The sequence below is a fragment of the Drosophila albomicans genome, chromosome 3 (genome assembly GCF_009650485.2).
Source record: "Drosophila albomicans strain 15112-1751.03 chromosome 3, ASM965048v2, whole genome shotgun sequence".
NCBI classification, from domain to species: Eukaryota; Metazoa; Arthropoda; class Insecta; order Diptera; family Drosophilidae; genus Drosophila; species Drosophila albomicans.
Genome location: NC_047629.2, coordinates 15261876 through 15280340, shown reverse-complemented (window position 1 = coordinate 15280340; position 18465 = coordinate 15261876). Strand labels below are relative to the sequence as shown.

General features: G+C 39.8%; 1 protein-coding gene across 3 annotated transcripts; it reads right to left on the bottom strand.

The window, feature by feature from the left end:
- Positions 1–104: 104 nt before the first annotated feature.
- On the bottom strand, positions 105–17836 carry LOC117567485 (ubiquitin carboxyl-terminal hydrolase 43). 3 transcript variants are annotated; one of them, XM_034247514.2, is made up of 7 exons: positions 16685–17836; positions 7343–7423; positions 4951–5157; positions 4489–4758; positions 2201–4037; positions 1247–2136; positions 105–1178 (listed from the first exon to the last, which is right to left on the bottom strand). In XM_034247514.2, the coding sequence occupies exons 1-7, from the start codon at positions 17429–17431 to the stop codon at positions 1128–1130; spliced, it is 4083 nt and encodes a 1360-aa protein (XP_034103405.1). In that variant the 5' UTR covers positions 17432–17836; the 3' UTR covers positions 105–1127. The 3 variants fall into 3 exon arrangements, with proteins under 3 accessions (XP_034103405.1, XP_051859736.1, XP_051859735.1); XM_052003775.1 differs by lacking the exon at positions 7343–7423 and having other exon boundaries at positions 107–1178; positions 16685–17835; XM_052003776.1 differs by lacking the exons at positions 4489–4758; positions 4951–5157; positions 7343–7423; positions 16685–17836 and adding an exon at positions 4301–4388.
- Positions 17837–18465: the final 629 nt, after the last annotated feature.

Below are 18465 nucleotides of genomic sequence, written 5' to 3'. Positions count from 1 at the left end.
CTTTTATGCGCAGATTGAAATGTAAAAGCAGATGAATTGGCTTTGAATGCTAATATTTAAATCTAATTCGGTTGATTGGTTTTATTTGAAAATCGCATTTTATTTCCAACAATTTCACGTTTATTCATGAATACAATGTACAGTACACAATTCATAAATTAATAAACTTGCTCTTAACATACAATAGTTTAATCATGTGTATATATATGTATACGTATATGATGTATATTTAATAAAGTGTACATTATGCAAAAACAATGTTTTAAAGTCTTTAAACATTTGTTATCAATATAATGGTTTGGTTTACTGCTTTTCTACACATACAAATACAAAATGTATAGCTCCAACATACACATACGACGAACAATTAAATGTGCAATTGGCCATTTTGCATGAGTGTGTGAGTGGTGTTTGTGTTTTTCTTTTTGTAAATATTTTGCAATTATTAAATTACAAATACTCTCATCATAAACATAATTATACATAGTAATTGAATTATTGAAATATATAGATATATTTCCTTTTATACACAACAGAGTATGTATCGATTTATAGACGTAGTTTGAAACTTGGTTTCGTATACAAACTAAAGTGTACTTCTTATATGCCATGCACTTCTTCGACAAAAAAAATAATAATAAAACTAAAGTTATTGCGTTTGTGTTGCATGAAAAGAAATGTTGCTCAAATCATATTGTACTTTCATATTTCGCTAAATAAATAATTATATAAATAATGCAATGTCAATTTGTTAAAAGAATTCTCATTCAGCGTTGAGTCGAACGTCTTCAATTTTCTGATTTTGCAATCAATAAATTAACTTAATTCGAATTTTTGAAAAGCTTCTCAACTTTTGAACTTAACGATGCAATATTGCAACTATCTTAGATCAACTAAAAGTATATATATATACGTGTATATATGTGTATGTGTATCGCGTTTCATGTATAACATCATTTTTCGTAAAGTATGAATATGCAATTGCATCGATCGTTTTTTGTTATATAGAAGTATTCAATATATATAAAGTAATCTTTAGACTTATAACTATAGTGCGTTTGTATGTTGCCGGGTTTAATTATGTCCCGCATGAATCCAACTCGTCAATCGTCACTCTGCTATCGCCACTAATTCTTGGGCGATACGGTAATTAGCTTGTGTGGTGTCACAGGAGAAATCTAAAATAACACAAATCAAACGAATTATTTTAAGATCTTTGTACAGAATATTATTTGCGTTGACTCACCCAAAGGGAGCGACCCATGTACGTGTCATCGTCGTCCTCAATTAGACCGGATGTGTGGTGATGATTCTGCTGATCGATGAATAGCAGCGTATCCTTGCTGCAAGTGTTGGCTGAGTTGCGCAGCAACGATGACAACGTCTCGCTGCATTCGCGCAACTTATAATTGGAGCTGGTGGAAAATGAGTGCCTCAGACTGAGGTTAGCTGCCGCTGCCTGCTGTTGTTGCTGCTGCGTTACGCTCTCCACGGCAGAAACGCTGCTGCGCGAGCCGTGCCAATTGTGACTGCAATGGTTGTGCAACGCATGCCTCGACAGTTGCAGGCTGGAAGACAACTGCGGCGCAGCATTGCCATTTAGCAGAGCAGCTGCCGCCGAGGCAGCATTCATGTGGCCATTGAACTTGTTCTGCAGCGTCGAGGCTGCCGTCACCGATTTGCTAAGCGAGCGCGGCGAGGAGCATGACGACAGTGAGCTAACCGACGAGGCCGAACTGGACGCTGAAGATGTGCCCGAACTGGCAGCAGCGTGACCATTAGTCTTCGGCTCAGCCGGCGTAATGGTCTCCTTAATGGGCTCTACAACAGCTGAAGTTACAGCAGGTTCGCTAACTACTGCCGGCTGAGGCTGCTTCTCGGTGCAATCCTCGTCCATAGCAAACATTTGTGTGGCATCAGCGTCTGCCGTAGTTTCTGGCTTGGCAGCAACAGGCGGTGGCGTCGGAGTTCTTGGCAATGGAGCAGAAACAGGCTCAATGTGAGCAACAACGCTAGTTTCTGCCACCTTTGGTGGCTCCGGTTCGGGGTCATCGGCAAATGCCAATTCCTCGATATTAACCACTTCCTTCGGCGGCAATTCCGCTGGACTTGCTTTGGCTTCTTGTGGAGCAGCAGCTGTAGAAGTGAAACGAAACGATTAGCAAACAGTTGGCATTAACAAACGAACTGCGATTCTTACCTTCCTCGTCGATTTCACAAGCGACTTTGGGTATGGGAATAGCCACAGGCTTCGATGTTGCCTTCTCGGCAACTGCAGCAATAGGTTCAGGAGTTTCAGTGGTCGTGGCAACGCTGCTGATGTCTTTGCTGCCGCCGTTTGCTGGCGTTGTTGTTGTGGGCGGCGCAATGCGCGATACCCAATGATCACCCGAGTTTGAACTGGAGCCGGAACACTCGGCAGAGGCATCCACGCTGCGTCGCTGATAGAAGAGCATGTAAGCCTCGTTGTTGATGATGTCCTGCTCGATGTCATCCTCGGGCACCTTGCTTACACGTTGATCATCAAACTTGTACCACTGGCGATCGTAGGGATTCTTGCAGGCAGCCGTATAGTGACCCGTCTCCAAGGTATCGCCCTGATGGTAGCACACGGCATACAGATCGTAGCGCGTATCCTTTGGCTCTGCGCGTGAGTTAAGTGTGGAGGAACGTGAGTCGCCGGAGCGTGACTTTTTGTTTGACTGGTGCTGCTCGATGCCATGACCCAGGGAGCCGTTGCTCTCACGCACTCCTTTCGCCAAATGCGGCGACATATCAAATGCGGTTAGTGGAAACTTGACCATCGTGGTCAGTTTGGCCGCTTGCGGTCCCTTGGCCTGATGCTGGCGGAAACGCTTGAAGTGCACCACCAGAATGTCTGGCAATGACCACAGACCTAGCGTCTTCACCACGGGCAAATACTGCTGGCAATGCGGACAACGCCAGGCATCCTCGGCACTGAGCGTCTCCGCTTTCGTATAATGTTCCAGACATTGTTCCAGCGTTAATGCAGCGGTATCTTTGGGTTTGCTGGCGCTCAGACGTGCCACGCTCTCGTGCTCCACAATGGCGTCCACATCGGACTCCACGTTGACGAAATGCGTCTCGGGTGTGCTCCACTCCAGCAGCAGCTTGATGTGCGTTGGCCCCGCCTCCGAGGAGAGAACCGACAGCGCCATATCAATCATTTCGGTGAGCAGCGGATGCTCCACTTGCTCCAGATATGTGTCTGGATCGGCTGAGGGATCTTGCAACCGTATCTTGAACATATCGGTCAACGGTGTGGCATATGAAAATACTTCTGGCTTCAGCAATGCGGACATTTCTCGCAGCATACGCTTCTGCAGATCCTGGTAGCTGCAATCGCGTGGCGCCTTCATGCTAAATGGTGCTCCAAAACGTGTGCACACGGCGCTAGCATCGCCCTCGCCCGCAGGCTTCCTGTGGACATTGGCCACCAGTAATAACAGATCTGCGGAATGTGGTGCTGCTGCTGTTGTTGTTGTTAACGCCGCGGTAGCCACAGCGGGCTTCTCAGCGGCAGTCGCTGTGGTTGCCTCAATGGAGGCGACTTTTGGCGTTGGCGTTGGGCTCACTTCGGGCACTTCAATGCAGTAGATGTTCTCCACGCTGCTCAGCGTCTCCACGGGCTGCGTGTCGTAGAAGACTCGCGTAAACCCCTCGGCATTCAAATCAACCAGCACCATTCGTGAGGCAGGAATGCCAGTGTCCTGCAGTTGTTCGCGCAATGCGACAATTGGCGAACCGGCTGGCACACGCAGACCCATCTTGACCTGACGTGGCTGCTGCTTCATGTAGACAACGGTCACAAAGATGGTCAACTGGGTGACCTGCGGCAGTTGCACCGAAATGCAGTGGAACGGATCGAAGGTGTTGGACTGCTTCTGGCAGCGTGGGCAGGTCAACGAGGAGCGGAATTGCGCCTGGAACACGGCCTGAACAAAGCTATTATTGCAGCGTATGTGATTCGCCAGCGTCTCGGCGGCAATAATCTCATCGGAGCGTCCATATGAGTTCTGTGTGAAGAGAACAAAGCAATATTAGTGAATGGCTTCGAAAAATGGTATTAGTAAGCTTTAATTATATATTAATTCCCCGAATTTCAACTTCATTACAGGAAAAAGAAAAGAAGAGGCTTCCTCTCTCATATCTAATCAATCATCTAACAGTTGAAACCTTGGTTAGCTCATTAAGTATATGCACATTTATTTTTATTATTATAGCTTTTTAAGATCACTTCATAATAGAAACCTAACGATTATCCAAGCTATAAATATACCTGTTCTATACTTGCGATATTGTTAAACTTGAACTTTCTTGATTTATTTAATTTCCGCAGCTCATTCTTGATATAGATCAGCTATTCTTGACTGAATCTGTGAAACGAATTATCATAACTTGAACCAACTGCAGAATAAAACTTAATCATAAAACTGAGAACTTTAGCTGTCATATTAAAAAACCTACCTTAATGCTCTTGTAGCGTCGTTTGCTTGCCGTGTTCAGATCCTCGTGCACCTTGTCGAGCAGCCAGAAGAGAAACTCCTGGGCATCGTGTTGCGTGGAACTGCGAAACTGTGTGCCATAGCGATCGACAACGGCCTTGAAGCTGGTGCTGTGATCGCTCTCGTTGCGACAGGTCCACAGCGCCTTGAGGACATTGGCCAGCTGTTCGGTTAGTTCGCCTTTGGTGCCAAATTTGCGTGAATTGATTTTATTGCGACGCTTCAGATCCGCCTAAAATGAATAAGGGAATTACGATGATAATTTAAAACAAGTAAGAAAGCTACAGCAAAGGTAAAACAGTGTGGTATTATTATTAAAGTATATCAAATTAATATACCGAAGGCTATAATTGGTATATTGATAAAGTACTACATTGAAAATATACCATGGGTGGATAATGAATTTCAATTTGTGTGCACTCACCTTATACTGATCGAGCACAAAGTATTCGGCGAGTATGTCCGTGTGGCTGAGACACTGCAACACCGCATTCATGAAGCAGGTGTTGCCATGATTCTTTAGTCCCATAACGCCGGGCGTCTGATCGGCCGGCCATTGATAGCCCCCAATGGGTGGCACACGCTCCATGCCATTGCCATTTCCCATGCCCGTTTGGCCATGTTTGTTCGCCTGTAAAATAGAGAGAAGAAGCACAGAGAATGGATTACTCACTGGGGACCACAAATTGATGATGGCTAAACTCGTTTGCAGCGGTTGCCGCCACTGCAAACTGCCTCCACAAACAAGCATTTGGAAGGGGGATGGGGATGGGGAAGAGGAGGAATTGGGTTTCAATTTCGTTGCCAATTAAAAATTGTTTAGCGTTGCGCCAATTTGCGATAAATGAAGAAATATTTAGAAAACAAGCTAAATACACACACGAACACAAAAAGAAAGCAATTTGTTGTTGGCCTAACAAAGATACGCCTTCTACTTTGGTGCTTCGGTCGGTCTGTCTGCTTATCAACGAGCCACACATAATGCGAAATGTAATCTCCTCAAGCCTCATGCAAATATTTAACATTCGAATTATATAGGCGATAATACTAATTTATGTATGGGCCACTGATACTACAATGTAAGTGTGCTAATATCTGAGCAAACAGACAGACGGGACAGACGAGCAAACACTGTTGAAAGTTGGCAACAGGTTGATAAAGCGCAAAGGAGGAAGTTTGGTTTATTGAAATCGTTGCTAATCTCGATTAATTATGCATTTCGGATTTACCTAGCGAATAAACACAAAATTAATTGTATTTTTATGTAGATGATTCTATTTGAATGCCGTCTAATAATTGTGAGTTTATTCAATTTTTATTAAAATATAATATAATATAATATATAAATCTAGCTATTCGAGTTTCTATGCAGACCTTTAGAATCTTTAATTTTTATTTGAATAAAATATAATATATAAGTCGGACAAATCGGGTTTTTATGTTAAGCATTTAAATTCATTGAATATTATATTGAAAGTTCTGCTTGCTTGAGCTTTAAATTCTGAGAATACTTTTAATTTTATTTAAATAAAATATAACATATAAATCAGGCAAGTTATTTTCGCATTCAAATTGAATTTTATCAAATTGTGAGCAATGTTAAATTCTAATTTAAATAAAATATAATATGCAAATCCGAGAATTCGGGTTTTTATGATAAGCTTCAAAATTCATGGGATACATTGACTGTGCTGTTTGCTTGAGTTCTGATAATCTTCCATTTAATTAAAAAAAAAATATACAATACAAATGGAACAATTGAAGATTAACATTTCAGGGAACACATTAAAAGTGCCCGATTGAATTTTGTCAAAATAATATTAAAAATATTTGCATAAATCTCGTAAAAATTCTACAGAAAGCACTCGAATGAAAAGTAAAGAAGAAATATGTATTTATAATTAGCAACTAATTAAGAGAAAATTGCGAATGCAAATGTAATAAACAAATCTGCAAGATGTAAATCTTTGTGTGTATGTTGAGCACGTGTCGGGGTCGATTGGATTTACGATTTACGATTTTATAAACACGCTCTGTAAATTTTGCATTCACATGAGAAACGTTTGCCCCAGTTGCAAAAGTGGTGTGAGAATGTTGCAAAAGCAAAAGCAAAAGCTGTGGCTGTGGGGAGCGAGATGTTGGATTGAACGCGTTTCGTGTAGAAATCATATTTTGTTGAATTATGAAATTGCAACGAAATATCAAATTAAACAAAAAAACTGCGAAAGCAGCAACAGCAACACAATACAGTAAATATTAAAGGCAAATGGTCAAAGGTTATGTGTCGAGAGCGGGGTCAATGCTAAGTGCATGTCTGCCTGTGTTTGTATTGCAGCCAAAATCAGATGATTTAAGCAAACAGCGTGTATATATGTGTGTATGTGTGTGTTTGCTACAATTTAGCTTTAAACAAAATTGAGGGAGAAGGAGACTTAAAATTTATAACGTCATCGAGCTATCGATTCAGTCAACGGTGGAGTAAAAACGAAACAGAAAAAAACAGTTTGAAAAGAAGCGCTTAGCGAAATCAAAGCCGGTTTTTCAAAACAAAAAAAAGATATACAAAATAAAGGCACAAAACCCACGCAAGTCTCTGGGCCAAAGAAATAAAAATAAATAACCGAAAATGTGGTGCCAATAAAACTAGACACAAAACACAATTGGCCCCAAAGCCTGCTAGCTAAAAGGCAAAGGCAAAAAAAGCAAGCGAAGTGAAGTCATGACGTGGGTGTTGCACTTGGACTTGGCTCTTTGTCTTTGTGATCATGACATTAGAAGAGGAGTTTCACAAGCAGCTTAAGGGTATTAACTCGTACCTCTTTTCGACGCCAGCATCCGGTGTAGAATGGCACAATCTCAATGAAAGTTGGCCGATGCGCAGTGTTGTTCTCTGGCGACTGCGTTGCAATTATCGGATTAGTGGCAAATAAAAGACACAAAATTGTAAAGATGATATGAAGAAAGAGAAAGGACTAATAAGTTACGTGTCAAACTTAATACGTTTTGTTTATATTACGTGGCCTAAGCCAAGCGAACGAACGTCATTTACACTTGGTTGTCAACTGTTGTGACACCAGATTGCGAGTGCAATCCCCAGTTACTTGTCACATTTAAGCCACCTTCTCAATCTTTCTCGGTTTGTCAGTCAATAGGAATGTGTCAGCAACAAGTTACTGCTATTGTTATGTATTTGGTTTTAGAATAGAGCAGAACAGTACAGAACAGAATAGAGGCAGATGCGGACTCAGAGCAACCGGCATCCGTTGTGTTTCTATTGGCATTGCTTTATCGCAATTGACAATGCATTGGCATTGGACACTGCACTTGACAAATGGCATTGAGGCGACATTCAAAGCCAGCTGCTCCTTCTATTCCTCTTTCTCTCTCTCAAGCATGTCCCGATTTCTATGCCAATTTCTTACATTCAGCGAAGGTCAATTCGCATCCCTTTTTTTTTTTTTGTGCCGCACTTAACTATGTCATAATCTGTTCATTATGAATAATTAGCTCGAAGACTGAAATTTGATAAATTATCAAAGAGCAGAACGAGGTTTTTGCTCTTTGCATTTGTATTTTTTAATCAGCTTAGTTCATTAAACAAAGCCCCAATTAAATCCTAATGATGTAAGCCGAGATTAAGACCCAGCTTAAGAAGCCAAAAGGCAAAAACAAAAACCAGCACAGACAGCTGCCTCTTAAATCACTCTCGATGTTGTTGTTGTTGCTTTAGTTGAATCAAAAGCATTTGAAACGCACAACTGGCCAGCGACGACGAGCCTCAATAAATAAATTGAGTGGAATTTGCTTTAAACGCATGTTCAGTTCTCTTCTGTTCTGTTCAGCATATAGAATATACGGTATATAGCAACACATACGATGATTTTTTTTTTTTATATATATATGTGCTCGTATTTGTCTGCCGATGTGTTGCGGTGCGGTAGCTAGTGACCTAATCGCAGTGGCCAAACCAACGTCAGACAGAATGTAAAGCATTTCTCACACAGCTGGAGACGGCGACGTCGCTGTTATGCTCTGACGTTGCGCATACGACGCGTTCGCCCGGCAACGTTTCTTCTTTCTCTCTTTTGGGTGGCCATACAGCTTAATACGCTATGCGAATGTCTTGTGCAATTCGAAAACTGAATTAGAAGTGAATATATTCAACTGGCAAATGATGCTAATCGATGGCAAATTGCCGATGATCTCAGTATGAGTATAAAATATTTAACACAAACAGCTTTCAAATTTTTCATTAATAAAAAATTCATTGAGCCACGTAATTCTCAACTTATTTTTAGTACACTTCTATAGACAATGAATTATTAAAATAGTTGTGGTTGGTGGATTAGATAAATACTTCAATTAAATGCGAGTTTAATGAAAAGTGTCTGGGAGACTTTCTGATTAAAAGTCAATAGCTAAAGATAACTAATTTAATTGAATTCATGCTTCAATCGACGATAAAAAGGTTATTCCCCTATTGCAATTCGTTGCAAATATAATATTTGCAGTTTTGTTTTCGTTGTTAATTGAGCAGCGCCACGTCTTAGAAGTCGCCAACTGTCGTCGAGTCTCGAGTCTCAGTTTGAGACATAAACACCGTCAGCAGCGACTCCGTTATTGTCGTCTGTCGTCGCCACTTGTCTCAATTTACTGTGGCAATTTTATCATCATTATTATTTATAAATTTAAGCGCATTTATCTTTGTTTTTGTTATTGTTTCGGTTTATTTGTATTAGAAACGACGAGCCGCAGCAGTTTCGAGTTGCGACTCTCAAAAAGTATATACGATACATATGTATATTTATTCTCATTTGTGAATGCCATTTATATTGTGTTTGCAAGTATCGAATCATTTGTTTGTCTGTTTGTTCACTCAATTTCAAACTGGGGGGCAGAATGTTGATATTTACGATTTTTTTTTATTTTTTGTGTGTCTCTAAAAATTCCATTGGCCGAAATTGTTTAAGCGCTACTGCAAAAATGTCTCGATAAAGCGGAATGAACGTTGCTTCGATCACTTATCTGTTCTACAAGTGTGTTCAGCAGTTGTTTGCTGTAGTTGTTACTGTTGTTGTTGTTGTTTACGTAACTGCAAGTGGCACTTGCATGCATCGTTGCAACGATCACACAGCTCTGTTTGTTGTTGTTGTTGTTGCTGTTACGCTTACGTTTTTATTAAATAATTGTAAATAATTGAAGATAATTGTCGTTGCAGTTTCGTTGCTGTTTTTATTCGGAACCGACTTGCAAAGCTACTATAGCATGAATGAAATAACAACCTCTAGTCTATGAGTCGAAACTGGGCTTGGCCCCAGCACGAGAGCCGCTGATTGAGCTGGGAAGTGTGACTATCATGTGTTCTACCGGTTCTTCAACTTGTATACTATATTGGAATTTATCGATCGTGTCTGTGCTTGCCGTATTAATACATTTGAAGATTACGGCATGGAATAAGCTAAATATAAAAATAAGTATGAAAACTACAACAGAGTTTGCTCGACTACAGAATATCCGCTTTCTGTTTTCAATAAAAGCAAAGCAAAGTGGTATTTAAATATACCAAATTGATATACCGTAATCTATATTTGGTATATTGATATAAATATTCTGAAAAGAAAACTACATCTCTTATTTCTTATATTGCCGGATGTTGAACAAGCATATATATAAAATTAATATACCGAAAAATACAAGAAATATACCGCAATGTATATATGGTACATTTTTATAACAAGGTATCTCAAAAATATTCTAGCTCTATCTCTTATTGTCTCGGCTATTGATCAAAGCCCCTCTTAACACAAAGTTATAATACTCTTCAACCTTATGATTAACGGGGTATAAACATAATATTGTACTTGTTAGTTGTAGTGTGTAGTGTTGGAATTTTTGCGCTGACGCTGTTTTTTTATCGCCTCACAATCATTTGTATTTCATAATATTATTGAATAGTATAGGTATTCGCATTGTATTCAATTAATTTCATAATATGTGACAAGCTAAAAGGGTGCTAAGTGGAAAGTGATCACGTGTCATGACAAATTCGTCATCATTAAAATTGATTGCAAATTATTTTTAGTGTTACGCCTCAAGAAACACAAACACATAATTTGATAATCGCTGAGATTTTGGCGATTAGAAAACGAAGAGACCTTCAAAAAAGAAACGCGACCGGTTCAATCTTTTTTGAATGAAGTGCTTTGAAGTTGGATTGTTCGTGTCGTCGTTGCAATCAATTGGATTGACAAAAGCAATCGATACTCAATGCACTCATTACTTGAGTTCAAGTTATCTGTATCTGATTCGAAGTACTCCGAACATGATGTATGATCAGTTCATTCCAATTGAATTGACCAAAACAAGTCATTGCGCTAAATTCACTTGACACTTTCCAAGACACTTGATGAATGCATTGTTCACACTCCACTTTCTGTGTGTTTGATTGCATTATTATTATTATTTGTTTGTATGGTTATGTAAAACGCACTCTCCGCACGTGGCCAACAAAAACATTTCAAAGCAAAACCCGCCCACAAAAAAAAAAAGCTGCCAAGGTTGCGAGTCTCAACGCTCTTTCTAATCAGCACCTTGACTGTGTGAATTGCTCGCTTATCAGTGGCGCGATATTTACCCCTAAACACTCTGCTCTGAATGTGTATTCGTATACTAAGTGCAAGTGTTCGTTAGTATTTATTCATTTATTCTGAGGCAGGCCTACCTACCTGCCTCTGCACGCGTAATGCGACACCAGCAAGGACAAAATTACCACACACATACACACACAGAGAACTCGGAATGTGATTTGGCAAAATTTGCACTTTATATGATTTTTATTTGGTTATCACAAACAAAACAATGACTGCATATCACACAACAGTTATGACTCTCTTTTGTCTGTTACGTGAACAATTTGATGACAGTTTTAGCGCTGGTAGCGCGCCAGAAATATATCTACAGTCTACAGTCTCTTTATAATAATGGGTGTTATGAGTTCAAATTTATGTGTGTAATTAACCCATCATGACGTAAATATTTCCATAGTCTAATTTTTGTTTTTTTTTTTTTTTTAACTTGCCATAAAGTAATCGCATTTTAATTATGTCTGTACACACATACTCATATATACCTCAAGCGAGCAACAATAAAGCTTTCCACTTAGTGATTTATTTTTTATTTAAGTTTTGTTATTTTTGGGGGCGGGGAGACAGGGTGAAGTTGAGGTTTGACCTTTAGGAGGTAGTTGAAACGATAACATATGCTGAAAAAGTTCACTTTCATTGCAAGTTCACTGAAATATTTAATTAGGCAACACATTCCATTAGCCCCATTCATACAATATTTCACTTTCTACTTGAATAATATAACAATATGATATTGTATATGATCTGTCAATAAATCACACAGCTCTTTTACTATAGTTATAGATTACTGTTGCGTTGTCGCTAATCAATTTGAAGAAGAACATGAATGAATTCCATGTTTATTAACCGAAAATAGATTTTGCAACTGAAGAATATTCAATTGAGTAAATTTTTGTGAATTAGTTAATCACACAGGTCCGGGACTGATAGCACCACATACCAACTATATAATCTTTATAAATAGACTTTATTTATTAATTTGATCGCTTAGCAACACTGGCAATGACAATTGCCGCAAAATCTCAGCACTGATTACGTTCAATGATCCGAGTGAATGAACTCAGCTTCTTTTCGTTCAAAGATGAATCTAGTTTAGTGCATAGTTTAACAAATTGTGTCGGACATTGTTGTTGTGCTCTTATTATTGATGTTGTTGTTGTTGTAGTTTTGGCAACTATTTTTACACGCGCGCACCGCGCATTTGTTTATGAAAATATGTTGCTACAAAAATACACACCACAAATACCAAATAAAATGCCAAAAAAAAGAGGGAGAGAGAGAAGAAGACGTAGGCAGAAGAACAACAAAAACCATTCTGAAAACATTTTCAATTAGTTTGATCTCAATTGATTTTACCTTGAAAGCAAATTCAAAAGAGCACGCAAGTCGCAAGAGAGGGACGACGCGAATGTGATGGCGAAAGAGAGGTGGAGAAGGAAGAGCACAAAACGTGTGCACGGCGGCAAACCAACAACAAACAATAATAATTCGCACAGTTTGTTGTACAACTGCAGCAACAACAACAACAACAACTAAAAGAGGCAGTCGCAAAAGTTACGTGTTAGCTTTGGCCTAGCGGAAATACAAATATGTGAAACGAACACACACACACACGCTTGAATATCATAGAAAATCAGCAAGCAAGCACACAAACATGCACACACACACACACACACACACACAGACACTCGTCAGGCACACGCGGTTACGTACTAATCTCGACCATCAACAAGTGCAATTGCTACTACAACTACAAACACTACTACAAATTTTACTACTACTATTCTCTCGACTACTGTCTCTACTACTTATCTCAACTGTCAACTACAACTACAAACACAATTACTACTACTACTACTACTACTACTACAATTTTTACTACTACAACTCATTCTACAATACTAATAGTATTTTTCATCGCAACCCAACACTGGCACTATTTGTACCATTTCTACTACTTTGTCTACCACTACTATTACTCTTTCTACTACTTTGCATCGCACCCCAACACTGGCTAGTCAAAGCTTACGGAAATAGCTTGCAAATGACACTCATTGCTGTCACTCCCTCTCCTTCCCACCAATTGCCCATTCAATGTTGAGCAGTCGCAGCAAATCACGTGTTATTATTGCCGTCTATGAATTGCACGTCGCACGTTTCATCATTGAGTGTCACATTTTGGCTTTAACCCCCTCGTTCCCCCTTGCACTAGACCAACAACTAGTTGGCACATTGCATGGCTGTCCCAAGCGCCTCTACAACTGTTGTTCGGCATTTTTTCCGTTTAATTCTATTTTTATACCCTGTGCCAAACTAAAGGGTATTATAGTTTTGTGTGAATGCATGTAACAGGTTGAAGGAGATTCCTAGTTAATATAAAGTGTTGATAAAAGAAAACAACTAAGTTGCTTTTAACCATGCTCATTTATTAGCCTGTTTAAATGAAGAGATCTCAGAGTCTATAAGAGCTGTACCCAAAAAATTAAGTAAGTACATAGGTTTCTTTATGCATTATACATCGGAAGATTGTTGAATTTTGTCACGATTTAAACGCCAAAGCTTAACAAAATTCTTAAACTCAGTTCTGAAAATTCAAATTTTCCTAATGACTTTAATTTCTATTTACTGCACTGCCAATAAGAAACACAGGGTATATGCTAGTCAAGCAATCTCGATAGAGCATTTTTACTTGCTTTTTTTAATTTGGCATGCAATTTTACACAATAGACAGCAAACGACGTCGACGGCGACGACAAGCGACCCACGCGCAATGCACCAATTGGCATTTTAATAAGCCAAATTGAATTGTTGTTGTAGTTGTAGCTGTTGTTGTTGTTGCTGTTGACGTTCTACTGTTGCTATTGCTGTTGTTGCTGGTTAGTCGCATTGCACTTGCTACTGCTGCTGCTGTTGTTGCGTCTGCGATTTGAATAAAATCAATGCGAGATGCTTGAAGCGTGAATCATAAATCAACTGCTGGCCCACAGCTGGAGTGTGAGGTAATCATAATAACAGCAATAACAATAACAACGGCCTCAACAGCAACAGCAACCACAAACAATGGACAATTGCCTCATGCCACTCGCAGCAACAGCAACAACAGTAGACAGCTGGAAGCTGGTGAAAGGTGGCAAAATGCCGCCGAAAACTTAGTTGGCCAATGACAACAAGAGGCCTAAGCCGTCAGCTGTCAGAGTTTGCCAGTAAAGCTGTTGCTTAAAAAAAACAATCAAGTAACTAACTGTACAGTTAGAGCAACAACAATTCACATTATTCGCTGTCGTTTTCATTGAAGTCGCCTCGATTCAACTCAATTCAATTCGTGCATTTGAAATTATTGTACGAGTTTTTATTTTGTGTATTTCCAGTGCTATCGTTAGGAATTCGAGGCGCGTAAAAGGTCAACAGTGGCTAAGGTCTTGCCCTCTATAATTAATCAACACACACACATATACTTGCGCGCTTATATTACAATAACAATAACAAGATGAACAGTATGAAAATACTTGTCGCACATTCGAATTTATATTCGTATGCATCGCTTATTAGATCAAATTCAGTTCAGGGGGAACACAAGGGAGAGGGGCATGCCCTACAATGCGAGTTCGAGTTTAAGCTGTTAAACTGTCTGCCGCTGTCATTTGCGCCCTGCACTTGCCTCGCATTCTTTGTAGGCTGCCTCAGTCTTCGTTGTCGTCACTCCTGTTGCTCTCCGTCCCCCCTCAAAGCGTCTTTGACACAAAGCGTGGCACACATTTGTCAAACTGCCACGAGGAGTCGTCACACGAAGAGTCACGAGAGCGAAAGAGAGAGCAAGTGAGAGAGAGGGAGCTAACGACTCAGGACTGACTTCATTGTCTGGGGCCCAGCTGCACTTTATTCGCCGCTTCGCTCCAACAGCGCACGACCTGAAAACTTTTGTTGTTGCTGCTGCTGCTGCTTTGCTTTGTTGCTGTTTTCGTTGTTATCTTCTTGTGCAGTGCTATAGTTTTATTTGAATGTATTTGTGTTAGTTGTTGTTTCAGTTGAGGTTGTTGTCGCTGCTGTTTTGTCTATTTGTTTATTGTTATTATAGCGCGAACAGGCCAACAAATGTTGCCAACATTTACACAAATTGTTTGAACAATTGTTGGACACAAGACAATAGCAGCACCTCACCGCACCACCGCACACAGCACACCTACCTATCTACCACCTACAACAACACCAATATTCATCATTCACCACAGCACCCATAAAAAATAATTATGAAAATAATAATGAGAAGGCAATTGTTAAAAATAACATTAATTTCCATGAGCTGTTCGCATGGTAATTCTGTAAAAATAAAAAACAAAATATAAAGTACTCGAAATGAAAAAAAGACAAGTCAGAAGTCGCACTCTGCGTACTCTCTCTCTCCCTTTCTCTCATGAAGTCATTAATCATCAAAAAATGTAAAACAAAATTTAAAAGGTTAAGCCAGGTTAAAGTAAATAAGGCAATTAATTGAGGCAATTCCCTTATGCACAATTTGCTGATTAATCTTATTATATTATATATATATTATTATATATAATTCAAAAATATTTATGAGGTAAAGGCTCTCTACATCTATAGCTACCATTGAACTAGTTTGGAACTAGTTCATCAGAAACAATCGCCATGCAAATTTCTTATTCTCAAACATTCCACACAATGCACAGCATAGTTAACATACTCCCTTTCTCGCTCTTCACTCTTTTTCGGCTTCTGCTTCCCATTTCAATTCGCTGTGTGTCTGTCTGGCTGTTAAACGTATTGTAAAAGAAAGCAACACCGAATAAGTCTCATTTGTGAACAACGCTACGCTGCTGATACGTTGTCGTCTGTTATCAACACGCATTTATGTATGACTCAGCACAACAACAGCAAAAGTAAAACGAAGAGGAGCGAAAACAGCAACAACAAGAACTGCTACCGAACATGGAAACGTGGCAAATGCCGATTTGGCCATCGTATACCGCCCAGTGGGTGGCAAAAACAACAAAAGCAGAAGCAATAACAACATCATTCGTCGTCACGCAATGCAGGACACACAAGTGTATGTGTAGGAGTGGATTTACATATACCAATTACTCTCTCACCCACTCACAGACATTCGTAGATTTCAAATATTAAAAGTTTGAACGTATTTGTAATGCTCTAAAGATGGCACCACAAAGTGCAAACGAGAGACAAAGACGCGGCGGCAGTGCAGAGCAAAACAAAGGCAACGATAACGCCACCGACACCAAACGATGTTTTTATAAATACTCTCTCACACACACACACACACAATTGCACTCTCTGTTTCTCTCTTTCTCAGGCGCTCCTTATCAGAGGGAGATGCTGCTCTCTGCTGCTGTTTTGTAGTTGTCCGAGGGAACAAAGAAAGTGAAATGTGTACACACTTTTTGTGCAATGAGTACTTAGTTGTAACAGTGTCACCTACATATTAAATACCTAAATACTACCTAAATACTATTTTATGTTTATTTAATGTTTAGTACTTACGCCAACATTCACCGTTGCGCTCAAATGCTGCGCAATGCGATTGATAAATTTCCTGAAGGACGAACGGCGCATCACACGTGCATTTTGGCCGGTCGAACGTTTGCCGTTTACATTGTTGTTGTTGCCGTTGTTGCTGTTCGTGTTCGTGGTGGTGACTGCGATTGTTGCCGCCCTATTATGGAGGCCAATTGTGTCCTTGTCAGACGACGCCTTGTAGCTGTTCAGCGACACAATGCTGCCGCTGCGGCCTCGACCGCCGCTCACACAAGACGAAATGGCTGTGCTGCCGTTGATGTCGCCAGGAGCCGCCGCAGTCGTTGCCGTGCCGACTGTCTTGAATTTTCGAGACCAGCGAAACGGATTGCGTGGCATGGAGAAGGCGCGCCGTATCTTTTTGGCGGCATTTGTGGCCATTGTGGAAGCCTGGGCGGCAGGAATGATTAGCACTTGCGGCGCTGGCGTCGGCGCTGGAGCAATGGACGTGGCTGCAACCATCGTTGTGGTTGTTGTGGCATGTGTGGGCAGCGGATTCGATTCCAGCTGTAGCTTCGTTTTTTGCGTTGGTGTTGTTGCTCTTTCTGTTGTCTCTGCCTCTGTTGTTGTTGTCGTTGTTGCTGTCGCTATTGCTGTTGCTGTTGTTGTGGCGTTGACGTTGGCGTTGCTGTGGGTGGCGGCCGCTTCTGCCGCTGGCGCTGCGACAGCGTTGGCGGCTGCACCGTCGTCGTTTTGTTGCACTTTCGTTCCCATTCTCGACGTTTTTCGTATTTTTTACTTTTTCTTACAATTCGTCACATAAAGTAATTGCACTGTCGGGTTTTTTGTTTTTTTTTTTGTTGAATACACGTTTTGATTTATAGAAAATTGACTTTTTGAAGCACTACTTGATTTCACTTTTTTTTAGCGCACTTTTAATCCACTTTTTCGTTTCATTTGCTCGTTGTTGTTCTGCTCTCTACTTCTGCATTGTGTTTGTATTGCATGAAAACAGTCTGAACGCGTTACAATTGGTATATTTGTAATCACAAACCGAATATTTTCCCTGTATTGCCGCTTAATTCTGCAATTAAAATATGATTTTTTCCGCAGAAAAAGAACAGAGTCTGTCGTCCGCTGCTAGTGTTGTATCGAATCCAGCGTGACCACAAATTCAATATGAACGTATACCACTTTTGCTTGGAAGAAAATACGTATAATACCGCATTCACAAAATCCCTAAATTATGCCTGCAAATATACAATATACGAGAAATTACTAGTTCGTTCATGTGAACCAAATGATGATTTCGAATGAGACAGAATGTACTTTTAATTATTTTGTTTAAAAGTTAGTTTTTTTTACGTAAACTAGTATTACTGTAGCAACTATTCAAATAGAGAGATATCATCTTATTGTCTCACATAAAATTGTACAATCAATACAAAAGGTACAGTTTGAACTGTACTTTCCAGGGCTGCATGACAATGAAGGCGTTTCATTTTCAATCCTTTTTGGGTGACATTATATTATTTTTGTTTAATTTCATAATTTTTTTAGAGCTAAATACTGAAATATCAATTCGCTTATTATTTATAAAACAAATATTTCTTTTAGACGAACTTAAACTTGGATTTTCTTTAAAATAGATCCTTTGAAAATTCTGTTTTATTTCGAGAGTGTGACCAGACGCTTTATTTCTAAGATATACGTTTTAACGCTGATGAAATATACCAAAACGCAGCGAACAGTATTAATCTAGGATCAAGGCATAAATTAAATAAATAACAAAATTGTGAGGAGATATA

Excerpts from the sequence above, each read along its gene's own strand:
- LOC117567485 (XM_034247514.2), bottom strand. The coding sequence starts at position 17,431 with ATGGGAACGAAAGTGCAACAAAACGACGACGGTGCAGCCGCCAACGCT. Across the intron at positions 5,158-7,342 it reads GATGCTGGCGTCGAAAAGAG|GCGAACAAACATGGCCAAAC; the intron begins GTACGAGTTAAT and ends TCTATTTTACAG. Across the intron at positions 4,759-4,950 it reads TTGTGCTCGATCAGTATAAG|GCGGATCTGAAGCGTCGCAA; the intron begins GTGAGTGCACAC and ends TATTCATTTTAG.